This window comes from Dermochelys coriacea, chromosome 6 (assembly GCF_009764565.3).
Source record: "Dermochelys coriacea isolate rDerCor1 chromosome 6, rDerCor1.pri.v4, whole genome shotgun sequence".
Classification (NCBI taxonomy): Eukaryota; Metazoa; Chordata; order Testudines; family Dermochelyidae; genus Dermochelys; species Dermochelys coriacea.
The window spans coordinates 66,279,206-66,293,865 of record NC_050073.1 but is presented as its reverse complement, the minus strand read 5'-3'; the positions used below and the strand labels follow the sequence as shown (position 1 = coordinate 66,293,865).

The window sequence follows — 14,660 nt, the reverse complement described above, 5'->3', positions numbered from 1 at the left end:
AGTGCTAGTGATCCTTGCCCTTCTTCCACATACCTGCTCTGCAGATTGCAAATTAACCCCTCTGTGCACTTTAACCAACATCCTAATGTGTGAGCCCCATCAGATTCCACTGGCACTTAGGGCCCACTTCATTCCTGAGGCCAATGACGGTGGCTTCCTGTGTTTCCAGGCACTTGGTTGGATTTCTAGGTATAATACATTGTAATAAGTTACACGTATTTGTGGTTTTCCTTGCTTGATTGCTTGCATACTACCCATCCACCAGTGACATATGAAGCCTCTCCTACCCGGGAGAAGTAAACTCATTGTATCGGTAGTCATACTCTTAGCCTTTTTGTCAAAGAGAGAAAGCATTTGTACTAGGGGGGAGGAAAGGATTTCTCAAGGTCCCATTATTTTCCTACCCTCACACTCAAAGGTGATACATTACGGTGACCTTTCCACTAGTTGATTCAGACTAAATGCGACTCTGAAGTCTATCAATTTCCAGAGCAGGTAGGTCAGAAGGGGTCACTAAAGAGCAGTGCAATATGATCTTTCTACCTGTGAGCTAATTGCAAAGCCAGTGCTTCCAGTCAAGATGGGCAAAGGTCCCAAAATATGTGATCTGGGATATTGCAGGTTAGAGAAAAGAAAGAGCATTAAGAAGGCAGAGATAAAATGGAAAGTTGTGTAAATGAAGAAAATCTTCCGCAGGGAAGGAGCTGAGAGTCACTATGTCCAAATACTACAGAATGATAAGATGTAGCACAGATAATCCAAGTCCCCTCCGCAGGGAGATCATAACTTGCAAAGGCCTGGATCATTGGTATGCTGATTATCCCATATAAATTACCTGAGAGGCTCAGAATGCTTTGCGACTCACCAACAGGGAAGCAGCCCACTCCAAAGGTAATATTGTCCATCGCAATGTCAGCTTGGGAATTCCAACCCCAAGTTGCTAAAAGCTGCAGGTGAAACCTTTGGAACAAGAGAAAGCTTTTAGAGACAGAGAGTGAAAGAGAGAAACAAACTCCCTAAACAGCCACCTCATAATGATAACATTGAGTCAGAATATTTCTTCAGGAGAATGCTACAGTTCATGGGATGCTAAGCAGTATGCAACCTACAGAGCAAGAGTGGGAGGGGAGTGAGGGAAGGGGACCAGTAAACTGCCCCATTTCAGGCACCACGAGACAAAAGGAAAATATCCATGCACAAAAGGCAAAAACTAAATCCAAAACCCCAATGATTTCCCCAGTATTTACAAAACAAGAGACAAACCCTGGGCCATATCCTCAGATGGTGTAAATGAAGTGTGACAAAGTTCCTCCTCTGCCTTGGTGGGTGCTGCGCTTATTGGCGGATTTTCTCGTCTCAGAGGTTCACAGCAGCCCTCAGTTTGGCCACTTTCATGGCTCAAATCTGCCGTTCACTCAGTTAGGCTCCTCACTGGCCAGCATGGGGAAAAGGAAGAACAATCCTCGCAGTCTCTGCTGATCCACCAAGTGGATCAGGGAACAGGCCAGAGACCTTCCCCTCTGGTGGAACCCACAGTCCAGTTCAACTCCTCCGGTATCAAGTAGGGAATTGGGGGAATGGAGGGATGGGGGGAACCTGGGTCCACCCTCTACTCTGGGTTTCAGCCCAGGGCCCTGTGGATTGCAGCTGTCTACAGTGGCTCCTGTAACAGCTGTGCAATAGCTACAACTCCCTGGGCTACTTCCCCATGGCCTCCTCCCAACACCTTCTTTATTCTCACTACAGGACCTTCCTCCTGATGTCTGGTAACACTTGTACTTCTCAGTCTTCCAATAGTAAGCCTTCTCACTCTCAGCTTCTTGCACGTGCATCACAAACTGAAGTGAGCTCCTTTTTAAAGCCAGGTGCCCTGATTAGCCTGCCTTAATTGATTCTAGCAGCTTCTTGATTGGCTGCAGGTGTTCTAATCAGCCCGTCTGCCTTAATTGTTTCCAGAAAGTTCCTGATTGTTCTGTAACCTTCCCTGTTACCTTATCCAGGGAAAAGGGACCTACTTAACCTGGGACTAATATATCTGCCTTCTATCACTCTCCTGTAGCCATCTCGCCTGACTCTGTCACAGAGGTTAATCAAAAGAGCTACACCAATTTACACCAGATGAGGGACTGGCTCCTGAGAAGTTTAGCAGTAGCTCCCTAGCATGTTCACTTTGCTGGTGTCTTGCCCTTCTTAGGCTTGCTCAGCAGGAGTCATACATTAACTAGCTTAGCTAGGCGGGTGCCAGGAAGACAATGTGTGCATGAAGACATCACGTCACACACTCTGAATTCAGTAGGGGGAAAAATATGCTGTGGGGTCCCTTCCTAATGGATGAAGCTGAACTGTTTTTGATTTACCATCATAAATAAATAGATGTCTGACATCTAAATACATTTGGATCTCATTTAAAACACATGGGGAGAACCTCAGTTACTGCCACTGGTGAAACTCCATCATGATTTATGGGAGATGGAGCACTGACATGCAGAGCATGCTGTTTAAATATATTAACTGTACAGTTTGGGAACAGTCTTGTTCTAAATGAGAGGCAATTAAAATACATATACCTGCCAAACATTGGCCCAGATCGCAGATGATGTAATGTGGTGTAGCTCCACTGAAATCCTTAGGTCTACCCTGCTTTATACTAGCTGAGGAGCTGGTCCATTATGTTTAAGTGAAAAAATTCACAACTACAGGAGCTGGACCCATACAGGAAGAACATTTGCTGGTTCAGCATCAGGGTACTATAAACTCAGGGCCCTGTCAAATTTCACAGCCCTGGAGCCAGAGAATCAGCAGAGGAATTTGCCATTTGAGCCAGTTGCTGCAGAAACCCTCCTTGTAAACACACTGTTCCTGCTTATTAGGGCAGTTTTGCTGACAACTGCAATCAAAGACTTTTTGGGCTCCTTGCCTGCCTCTCTTGTTTTCTGCCTAGCCATCTCTCCCCACAGAAGGGGGATTTCTAGCTGGTTTTAGTGGGTGTGCAGTGTAGTTATGAGAACCAGAAGGAGTTTTATAGATAGTGAAGCTTCTAATCAAGACATTGAGCACTGAACCTTCTAGGCTGTCATTCTCCTCTCCCCATTCAAGGTAAGAAATAATCAACCAGGAAGCTGAACTTGCCAAGAACTACTTACATGCTCCACATAGCCTGCCCTCAACTACTTAGTACTCCTTCCTTCTGGCCTCCACCAGCTTCTGCCTTTTTACCTGCTTTCACTCCTCACAGGCTTGATTATCTGGGTCTAAGTTCACACTTCTCTTTCCTGTTTCCTGTCTTCTCCTATTCTACCCATGCCCATGGCTATTCCCCCTCCCGGGAGCCAGGAACTCTACCCAACAGCAGAAGGAGGAGGTTAGAGGTCTCCCTGAAGAAGACAGAAGGGTCATGGCACTTTGGCCCAGAATTCCACAGCAAGGACCCTTTGAAACACAACAATATTGGATCCTGCATTAAAGTGGAAAGATGGCAGCAGCCGGAAATGCATCAAAAAGCAATTCACAGACAGATCTACTTCCCCTCCCACACCTCACTTCCCTGCCCCACTAGTTCTCAGTCTCACTCTCACTGTCCAACCAGCCCCAGTCTCATACCTCCAGAATAGAGATTTCTATTTAATTACAATGAACAATGCTACCTATCATGTTGTTATAGATGGGGCTGGTAGCACCACTTATTATTAAGGTTGCCTGATACTTCCCATTATAAGCCCCTGCTTTTAGTTGTTTATAACTTTACCAAATTTTAGCCATTTGGGCTGAAATTTTCCATGCAGGGTGTCTGCCTCAGGCTGATCATTGATCATTATTATTTTTGATATTATTATTATTATTATTATTAAACTTCAGCCAAAACGGCTCCGTCATTTCTGAGAATGAGGATGAGGAAAAATATATTGCCTTGCCCATGTTAAAAAGTTCTGAAGACACCCTCCAGACCCCCCATGCTTTGGAGCAAGGACTTGAAATTTGGCAGCAGAGTGGCCTTTGTATCAAGGATGTGCCTTTTGCCATCCCTGTGAAAATCTGCTCAAATTTGGCCAAGTTATAAGGTTTCAAAAACTGCAATTTGCATGTGGTTGGTAGAAACTTCTTAGAGTTTAACAGCAAAAATCTCCAAAGATTTCATCTACATTTGGCATGCAACAGCCTGCGGATGAGCAGGCTTTTCCCTGTAACTGCTGCTATGAGCTTCTATGGGTTGAGCCAGGTCCAGGCACCTCAGCTAACAGCAGGAGTCTGTCTTTCCTGTGCTATACAAGCAAATAAGAGGATGGATGAGGAAATGGCCTGATTCAAATGCAGGGGGGGACAACATACGATCTGTGGGGTGAAGGGAGTAGATTGGGATATGGAACTTGGGGTGGGGAGACTGGGGCTGGAGGCTGACATGGAGGGAGAGGGAAACTGGGAGTTGGTATGTGGGAGAAACTGGGACAGGGTGGGCAAGGAGACTATGACTGAAAGCCAGGAAAGGAAACTGGGGGTTCAGAGTGGATTAGAAGCCAGTGAGAGAGAACTGAGATCGACCAAGGAGCTGGAGGTATGAGACTGGGGCTGGTTGGACAGTGAGAGTGAGACTGAGAACTAGTGGGGCAGGGAAGTGAGGTGTGGGAGGGGAAGTAGATCTGTCTGTGAATTGCTTTTTGATGCATTTCTGGCTGCTGCCATCTTTCCACTTTAATGCAGGATCCAGTATTGTCGTGCCTCTAAGGATCCTTGCTGTGGAATTCTGTAACAGTCTTCAAGTACATAAAAGGTTGTTACAAGGAGGAGGGATAAAAATCGTTTTTCTTAACCTCTGAGGATAGGACAAGAAGCAATGGCTTAAATTGCAGCAACAGAGGTTTAGGTTGGACATTAGGAAAAACTTCCTAACTGTCAGAGTGGTTAAGAACTGGAATAAATTGCCTAGGGAGGTTGTGGAATCTCCATTAATGGGGATTTTTAGGAGCAGGTTGGACAAACACCTGCCAGGGATGGTCTAGATAATGCTTAGTCCTGCTTTGAGTGCAGGGGACTGGACTAGATGACTCTCAAGGTCCCTTCCAGTCCTATGATTCTAAGAACCTAGCATCTTGTGGGAGAACTGGGTCTGGTGGAGGAAAGAGAGTGGGATAAGGAGCCAGGGGAACACTGATATTGGAGGATGAGACTGGGAGAGAAACCTGGGGAATGGAAGTGAAGAGAATGGAACTGGGATGAGGAGCCAAGAGTATAGGAGAAAAAAGAATGGGACAGGGACAGATTGTAGGGGATGGGGCAGAAGGAGTCAGGCTTGGGGGGAACAGGCAAAAAGGTCATTGTCCACTACAGCACATTCCCCTCCAGAGCCTGCAATGGAACCCAAGATTCCTGAGTCTTACCATAGCTCTGTTGTCAGCAAATATTTTTGAAACCCACTAATAACGTGTCCCATCCCCTACTAGTGTGGTCCACACAGAGGATGACAACCTAGTACTGTTTTCAGTTATTCCCTTAGTTTAAGTAGCAGAGGTCTGTGCAGTGGATATAAAGGTTCCAACCTTGCTGTTGACCCTTGTGGATGTCAATATGATGCCACATGATGGAATATGTGTTTTTTCAGTTTGCTTTTTTAAAAACCTAGAAATTACACATGAAACACTATCTTAAACAACATTAATAAGGTTGCAAAGTCAAATACTCAAAATTAAGAAAAAGATAGAATTAACGCATTGCCTGGACAATCTTAATTTGGCCCCCTTTTGTGTTACAAGCACTCTAATTACATGCTTACATACTATAATTTCCACAGGATCCTTGCCTTATCTGTGCACAGGATGGACTGTACGCTGGGGATGAATCAAGGTGGTGTAGTAAAGGAGGCCATTGTCTGTAGGACACCTGATGTCTTTGTTGGAAGGGGTGTAGTGAATGAAGCAAGGAATTGCAGGAAGAGAAAGGATGATCTCATGGGTAAGGCAGATGAATACTGCTCTGGAGAACTGGATTCTATCCCTGCCTATGCCACAGGCTTCCCTATGTGATGTTGGGCAAGTCACTTGAACCAAACTTTTCACAAAGGGTCAATAATTTTGCGGTCCTCATCTGGGTTATTGACTTGATATACCCACGGTCTGATTTGCAGACGTACTGAGCACTAATAATTGCAAATGAAGTTCTTGGGAGCTGTGCTTTTAATATCTAAAGTGCTTTAATAATGCCATGTACTTGAAAAACCAGGCCATGAGCATCTCAGATTTGGCACTGAAAATTAGTGGATAATTTTGACCTTAATCTCTCTGTGCCTTGTCTGTGAAATGGGGATAATACCATCCCCTCACCTCACAGGGTGTTGTGAAGATAAATTAATGTTTGTGAAGCCCTCGGATACTACAGAGATGAGTGCCACACAAATGCATAAGTTAGTTAATAATTCTGTCTTCAGGGCAGGGTTGGACGGGTGTGCAGTAAATAAAGTCTGGCACCACAAATTGAACAATGAGAATAAAAACATATTGAATAGCTGCTCATTAAGTGAGCACCGTCCATTCTGTGCACTAAATGAGGCAGGGGTACTGTGGAAAAATAGCATGTAACCATGTTATTAAAGACTATATCATAATGCATACTCACAAGGGGGCCAAATTAAGTTTGCACAGGCAACCTTAATTGTGGCATTTCTTACCTTTTGAGTTCTTGACTTTGCAATCTTAATAACGTTAGTTTAAGGAGGTTTTTTGTGTGTAATATTATGTTTCATTCCATATCTCCCTCATTTTCTGAGCATTTTCCCATGTATCTCATGCTGCCCCAGAGTGTCCATTTTGTTTCAAAATTCAGCACTGTCATGATGCAGAAACCAAGGACCCTGGGCACAGAAGTTAGGATCTGCTTGTTGCAGAATAAACAATGTCTTAACTATATCTGGACAGCCCTTGGAATTCCTTTCCGGGATTCCAAACAATTAGTGCCAAGTAGGAGTTCGTTGCAGGATGTTTCATTCTAAATCAATTCATTGGTTACATTAATAAACTTTTACATGATCAGAACTAAAAAGCTGCAAACTGACAAGGTTCCATACTGCTTCTCAACATCACTCCCAAGCATTAGGCGTATTGCCAGCATGAGGATCCACCCTATATTTAAGTATAGGTCGGGACAAAGATGTGTACTATGGTCTAAGGGTTGGAAAACCTGAGACTCTTATATTAAAAACTAGAGATGGGGTTGAACAAAAATCCTGGATCTGAATTTTACTGGAGTTTGGATCTTGTTCCAAACTTTGTAACTGGTCTGTATTTCAAGTTGAGCCAAATCCCTAGATACTTGAACTCTGGGAAGGTTTGGATCTGGATCCTTGCGCCCATCTCTGTTAAATGGAATCCCCTTTTTTCTTGACAATGATGTTTCAAAGTCGTTAGTTGTTGTAAATATTAAATGGGATATTTCTTTTCATTGTAGTGTTTAATTAAAATGGAAGCTAATTTTTTTTTTTGTCAGAAATGTTATTTGGGTGAGGGTCTACTGAAGAAGAATCAAAAACAGAAGAGTGAAATTTAAAACCTCTTTCTCTGTACAAAACAATAAGCTGCCAATATATTCCTCCTGGTTTGAAATTGACTGAGGCTGAGAGGGGGATGAGGGAAGTCTGATTAAAAGAAATACTTGGTCTGAGATTTTATAGACTTTAAAACTTGACTCCATAGAAAAACAAACAAACATTAGCCCCATCTGTACAAAGGGTGAACACGAATGTATACAAGCAGTATTGTGCATGCCTGTCTTAGACACAGTCCACATGCATACAGTGATGCTGCACACAAGCATCCATGCGCATGCAAATCACTGACACGTGCATGCCGCCCATTGGATGTTGTGCTGATCTAAGTTGGGGGGGGTGCATTAGTAGATGTGCATGTGTGTGGCTTTTTGAAAATCTGGGTATTTTTCATTTTAGAAAACAGACCTTTCCTTAACATATTAATTTTGCATCCATTCTCAGTTAATCTCAAACAGCAATGGACACACAAAAGTCCATTCAACCAGTTAGAAAGATGGGAGTAATTTGAATGATGTGCTGAATCCACAGAACAGATAGAGGTGAATTATGTCCTAATGATATTTATTCACATACCTACATGACTGATTCAGCTATTCACAATCCAGAATTTATTAGTAGCATTTTATGGATCACTTTGTTTACCACACCCTCAGTCAAAATCCTACCTTTTCCTGATATTTTGCATGTCATAAGAACTAACTATAAAGTTAACATAGCGTTCCATAATGCAGCCTAGCTAATGCAGCCAACACAAAACAACATTTCAGCTTGAACAAACAGTAGATCTAGGCCCTGATCCAAAGCTCACTGAAATCACATGGAAGAATCCTGCTGACTGCAATAGGCATTTGATCAGGCCCTTCCTTATTTTATTCATTGCCCCTCTTTGGTATTATAAAAGGACCAGGGGCAGTTCTATATGTCACCATCAGGTGGCGATAGGAATGTCTGTAACCAGGAGAGCAATGATTTAAGAGGATGTATTCCAACAACCATACCTACAAAACCCCAGTATATGTGACTGTAGGAGAGGCACTGGAAGAAGTCAAGAATGTAAATCATGTTCCTCAACAGTCCAGCAAACAAATTTGTTAACCAATGGCATTCTTACTTGTTCTGGAGCACTGGCATTTGCAGTGTGATGAGAAACCAGCGGTCACTCCAGCTCCCTGTTCTTTCCCACACCAAAGGGGAGATACTGACTCCGCCTTTCTCTTCCTGGACAGAGAACGAGATGGTGCCATTGTAACTGCCAAAAATATGCACTGAAAATTGGATCTGGAATAAAATAAGAGGAAAATAATGGCATCCTGTGGTGAAAGAAGGGTGGCAATTGAAAGGATGGATTGTCTTTAATAACCATGCAAACCAGCCTTTAAAATGGGAATCTTTATAGTTCATGTCATCTTCTGGCCTTGGCCCCTTCTCCAGGATGGGTTCCAGACTGTTGTGTTTGTATCCAGTTGCTGAATCCCATGTGCTTCTAAGCCCTGCTGGGTCTGGGCAGTGACTGATCACTGTTTCTAGCTCCAAGGCTCCCAAGCGCACTCCCAGATGCAGTCCCCATATCTGACACCCTTCAAGGGCAATGGGACCCCACAGTGTGGCTGCCTGGAGCCCAGAACTAATGCCCCAGCCTTCCCAAGCCCCCAGTTGCTTGGAGATGTTCCCTCAGACTCTACCTCACTATGGGAGCTCTGGTTTCCCAATTACACCCCTCAGGGACAACATGGCAGTAAGATAAGGAAACCGGCTTAACAACGGAATTTCTTAACCACAGACACTTTTACTCTTAAACAGCACTAGGACTACAGATCTTAGGAAAACTAACTCCCAAATGCATTCTCCCTCAATGTGCTGACCACCACAGTGAGTGCTAGATTGGGTCTCAGTCCTTAGTCCAGATAGCTCCCCAGGCCTGCAGTGATGGAATGCCCCCCCTCAAGAAGCAGCTCCCTTAAATAAATTCTCCCCTCTTTAGTCATGTGGTTAGGCCAGGCAACTGAAGCTTTTCCAGTCATGTGCTTAGACTGGGTGATCCCAATCCCCTCCTCAGAGACAGGTTTCTGCTAGAGTCAATTCAAAGTCAATGGCCCCTGTAGGCAACAAACCTATGGTTTCACTAGGGAAGACTGATTCAGAATTGATAGCCCTTGATGGCTCTCTCCTTGCTAGCCTCTTGAGGTGTCCCAACTCCCTGGCATAAGCACCCAGTATCGAGAACAGATTGTTCTTAAGAACATAAGAATGGCCATACTGGGTCAGAACAGAGGTCCATCGGTATCCTGTCTTCCGACAGTGGCCAATTCCAGAATTTCAGAGGAAAGGAACAGAACAGATGATCATTAAGTGATTGTCAGGATTTGACTGGTTTTCAACACCATCTGGATGTCTTAACCCAAGATGGAGGTTACAATGCAAAGTGAAGGTTACAAGGAAAATTACAATAAAAAATGGTGCTCCCGAAAGAATATGAGTTTACAGTTTGACAAAGACATCCCCCCAGTCTCTCCCCCATCATTGAAGGGGAATGGAGAAGGGGTACTCAAGGAACCTTCTCACATCTCCTCACAAGATAGAGAATCTGCTATCATGTTTGCATCCCCTTTGACATGAATCACCTCCATATCATAATCATGGGTGCCAAATTCCATTTTAGCAATTTGGCATTAAAGCCCGTCCCTTGGGAAACATGGTCCTTCCAAGTCTCATTAAAGATACTATATATGTCAAGGCAAATTCCTTCATCCCATATGTTCATACAGTAAATATCTCAATAACCAAATCAACATATAGTATTCATCCAACATCACAGAGCAGTTCCAAATCTGTCACATATCTCTTCCCCTTTCAGAGCACACCGGACGGATATACAGATGGAGTTCACACACACACACACTCACATTGCCCCAGAACTTCTGGGTTTGAAGCTGAGACTTAAACCTGCCACTTCCTCCTCCCTCTAGTCTGGTAGGGAGTGGGTGCTACTTTCTACCTTAATGTGCCACCCACCAAAGGTATATGTTGGGGTTTCTCTCCCACTGGAATGATGTACAAAGCACCCCCTTGAAAGGTTGGGTGGTCAAGACAGACCTAGCCCTTCTGTGAAGCTGGTCTTAACCGAGCACTAACTCCTGAGCTCTGGTTACCCCATGTCAAGTGGGGAAGAGATTCAGGGCTCCCCTGCTCTGGCATTCCTTCTCAGGATCTTGATTTCCACCTGTGGGCTGTGTGTATATGAAGAAACCATTTCCCTCCTCAGGGATTGTTTGCTCTCTCTGACCAATCTCCATGAGGGTCAAGAGCTGGGGTTCCCTGTGGTAACACCTCCCTTTCTAAGGTAAAGGGAGGCAGGGAACTTGTCTCCATGGCCACTGAATCTGACCTCTTTGTGTCTGCACTTGATCCCGCCTGGCTCACTCCACCTGTAGGGAACTGAGCAGCCTTCCTCCCTTCTCCCAACACAGGTTCGTTTGTGTTCTCACAGACACTCACCTCTTCTGTGAGTGATCAAAGTCGCCTATTCGCCATGTAGCACAACTGAACTCTGGCTCAAACTTGCAACATAATTTCCCCTAAAATATCAGATGGAATATCTTCTAATACTCCCCACCATCAGCAACCCTTAGTGCTCCTGGGTATTTACAAGGATCTGTCCTACAGGCGGACAAATGGTTTTACTCTTGGAACTTGTAGGCACATCTGACTGCCTTCCACCACCTGATGAGATTTCAGCACATGGAGCTTCACAGGGATGTGGGCTATGCTGGTGTCCCTCCATCCCTGCAATGTCACTGCATTAACTTCCGCCTTCACCCCCCATTGGGAATCTGGTGTTTCTGTTCCCATGAGGGTACAGCGAGACACATGTTCTAATGCCTGAGAAGTGAGCTCAGCCACATGTACACTATATGCCCCAAATGAGCTAGCTGTGTTACTCACTCCCTCCAATGGCCAAGTAGCAGATCCCCCACTCAGGCTGGACGATCTGTATGTTAGCCAGCCATGGTGCATTGCCAGCCCCCTGGCATCTGAGACCTGAGCAGTTTGCCTTGTTCTCTGACAATCAAAACACTTCAGATTTCTGAGATCTCTCTTTGGAGGTTGGGGATGCCACTTGACTGTGGTGGAATACACCTGCCTGCCCATGCTTCGGGGTCTGATGCTTGGCTAGATGGGTTGTGTTGTCAGCCACTCTAATTTCCAATGTTCCCAGGCTGTTTGACATACAGAGAGATAGGGAAGGTAGCCATCATACAGGAACAGGGACCTTTAAACTGTGGATTAGCTCCACAAGGATGCTAAAACTGAACAATATACCTGGTAGTCTCCACCGGCAAGACTGGCTGGCAGGCTGGCACTGTAAGCCCTGGCAACATCACCTGTCTGATTGCTGTCTGCTCGCAAATACAGGAAGTGCCCTGTGAGCAGAAAAATGAATTAGAAAAAAATGGCATCAGTTTATCCAGACAACAAGAAATCTTTGTTGATGGATGTTCACGTACAGGATACCCACTGCCTGCTGATTAGAGAGGAAGCTTGTTTAAAAAAAAGTCTGGCATTTTTCTTTTTCATGCATTTGTAAAATAATTTCACATCATTGTGCTCAAAGCTCTGTGACAGAAAGGCATGATAGAAGCCACATTAGGGGCATGGATCTCTCACTGAGGTAGTAAACTTAGATACATTGGTGCCCTGAAAACCTATGGAAAAATGGATTTTAGCAGCATGGGAGCTGAAATCGCAAGACCTTCATTGGACCATCAGTGAGTGCACCTCCTACACCTTTCCATACAATGGCTTGTGGGCACAAGAACTGGAATTTACAGTGAGCTCCCGCACAACCAGTACTCCTACCACATTCTCTCCAGTGATTCTTGCTGGGAGTGGCTTGAACTGAATTACCTGTTTCTGGTCCCTTGTCCCCAGAAAGGAAGGTCTAGCTACGTTCTTAGGAGAAAGAAAAGGACTAAGAGAGAGAGAGGAGCAATGAAGCTGCAATCCTAGGGCCAATGTTACAAAAAGAATTGTGCTAACTCACGGTTCTAAGCCACAGCTAGGGCAGTGTTATTACAAGCATTTTTTATCCATGCAAGCAAGAGAAAAAACATGCTATACCATGAACACCCCTAATCTTGGCAGAGAACCTTGAACCAGGATGGGTTTTTTTGTAGCTGACCTTTGCTAGTTTTTAGCCCTAGTTCACAGAGGCTCTAGCCTCCCTGTGTGTTCCTTCCAAGCTGACTGATGTTCTTTTGGATCTTTTTAATATAGGTCTTTGAACCAAGACTGAAACCACACTGGGCTCAGTTTAAACACAGTCCTAGCTAATGCTGATGAACCCAAAGGTGATTTGGTGAGGTGGGCCAAAGAATTTTAAAACCATTTCCATAAAACATGTTTGAGACTAGCGAGAGAGAGTGCGCCATGAGGAACATACCTCTGGTGGCTAGCAAGGCAGATCCCATGAATGGAGCTTCTTGTGTCATATCTTCAAAGCCCCTGATGGACCAGGAGGGAGATGCAGTGTCATTCAATATCCAGCCACAGGGACCCTGCTCAAAAGAACAGTGTGCTCCTGCTGGGAGACTGTCTGCTGGAAAAGATTAGAAAAAATGGGGGTATGTCACACAAATCTGATTAGGGAACAAAAGAGCAAGAAAACTTTAAAGTCACCAAGGTCACTTTCACTATGTTTCCCTAGGGAGCTACAAAGGTAATACCCTATAGTCTTCTACCAAGAGAGAAGGTGGGTGAAGTAATATCTTGTATTGGACCAACTTCTGATGGTGAAAGAGACAAGCTTTTGAGATTACACAGAGCTCTTCTTCAGGTCAACACTGATATTAGTTTTCTACCAAGAAATGGCCAAATGACGTATTAGTTAATTTTCATGTATAATAATCACCCACCAAAAAGTCAATACTCATCACTTAGTAGTACGAGAGATACTGCTGTTATTTCTTATTTTAAGTGCAGTGGAAAACGCTGGTTCCCGAGAACCCATCATGTGGTAACTGTTTGGTGACTGCTTTATGGGATATCCCAACAGATATCCCAGGGGTCCCCATGTCCTTTGTAAAGGTGGTACAATGGCTGATTATAGTAACTGTGAGTAAATTTAGAACAAATAAAACGACACTTCCTCAGATGGTGTATTGTCAGCCTATGGAATTCTCTGTCATGGTGCATGAGTAAAACACTGTATCTGCATTTTTGAAAGGATAGTTTTCTGACCAATAACATTTGCGGTGATTCTAAGGATGGTCAGTGCTTCCAGCCAATCGGGATAGGGTCTGGAAGGGATTTCTCTCCCAGCGAGACAGGTATAAAAAGAAGAGCTTTTGTCTTCCTCTGAAGTAGCAGGAACTGCGCCAGGAAGGATACCAGACTTGGTAGGCTAGTGGTTTGATCCTGTATAGAAAGTCCTATATTCCTCATCCCAGGAGTGTGTTCCGTATGGATATCCCAGGTCCAGGTATCCAGTTAAACTAGGTAGATAAAATATCTAAGTAATCTCTATATGTAATCAATTTAATTAATCTATTTAACTTTCTAAATTATTATTCTTCCTGATTGACTGAATAGGTAGAAAAGAGTTTTTTAACAATATCAGTCTGGTTTGTAGCTTTGGGTATGCATTTTTGATTAAAATTGTTTCTATATGCTCTTGGTGTGTGGGATAGGTGTATTTTATTATATAAATCAATATATGCATACAGTGAGTGGTTAGGTTAATCCCAGGTGTCTATTTCTAGTGGTATCTCAAGGGATATATTTCTTGACTAGTTATATCCTACTAGTAGTTGGTAGATGGTATAGTGACCCACAGAAATTTCTGGAGAAATACATCCTAATTCTGACTATAGATTGGGTGGAATGCCCTTTTTAAGTGCTCACTGAGCCGTCTTGGCCAGTTGGCTTTGGGGTGGGGATGGGGGGGGGGTTGACTGATGCAACTGGGATGACAAATGATACCTCTAGGGGAATTCTGCCTCCCAAAATTCTGTGCACAATAATTTAAAATTCTGCATATTTTGTTTGTCAAAACAACACAATATAATCACGCTCCTGCTGTCAGCCCCAAGCCCCAGCCACTCAGGGCTGACAGTGGAAGTCCCACTTGAAT

The 14,660-nt window shown here is 44.0% G+C and overlaps 1 protein-coding gene across 2 annotated transcripts in view; it reads right to left on the bottom strand.

The window, feature by feature from the left end:
• LTK (leukocyte receptor tyrosine kinase) overlaps window positions 1-14,660 on the bottom strand; it is a 166,287-nt gene that overhangs the window by 63,016 nt on the left and 88,611 nt on the right. The window contains exons 7-10 of one of the 2 annotated variants that reach the window (XM_038404861.2): window positions 12,972-13,127; window positions 11,852-11,952; window positions 8,643-8,809; window positions 866-960 (exon numbers count right to left, since the gene is read on the bottom strand). In XM_038404861.2, coding sequence (XP_038260789.1) covers window positions 866-960; window positions 8,643-8,809; window positions 11,852-11,952; window positions 12,972-13,127 — 519 coding nt within the window. The remainder of the gene's footprint in view (window positions 1-865; window positions 961-8,642; window positions 8,810-11,851; window positions 11,953-12,971; window positions 13,128-14,660) is intronic. The other variant, XM_043515976.1, reaches the window with a different exon arrangement.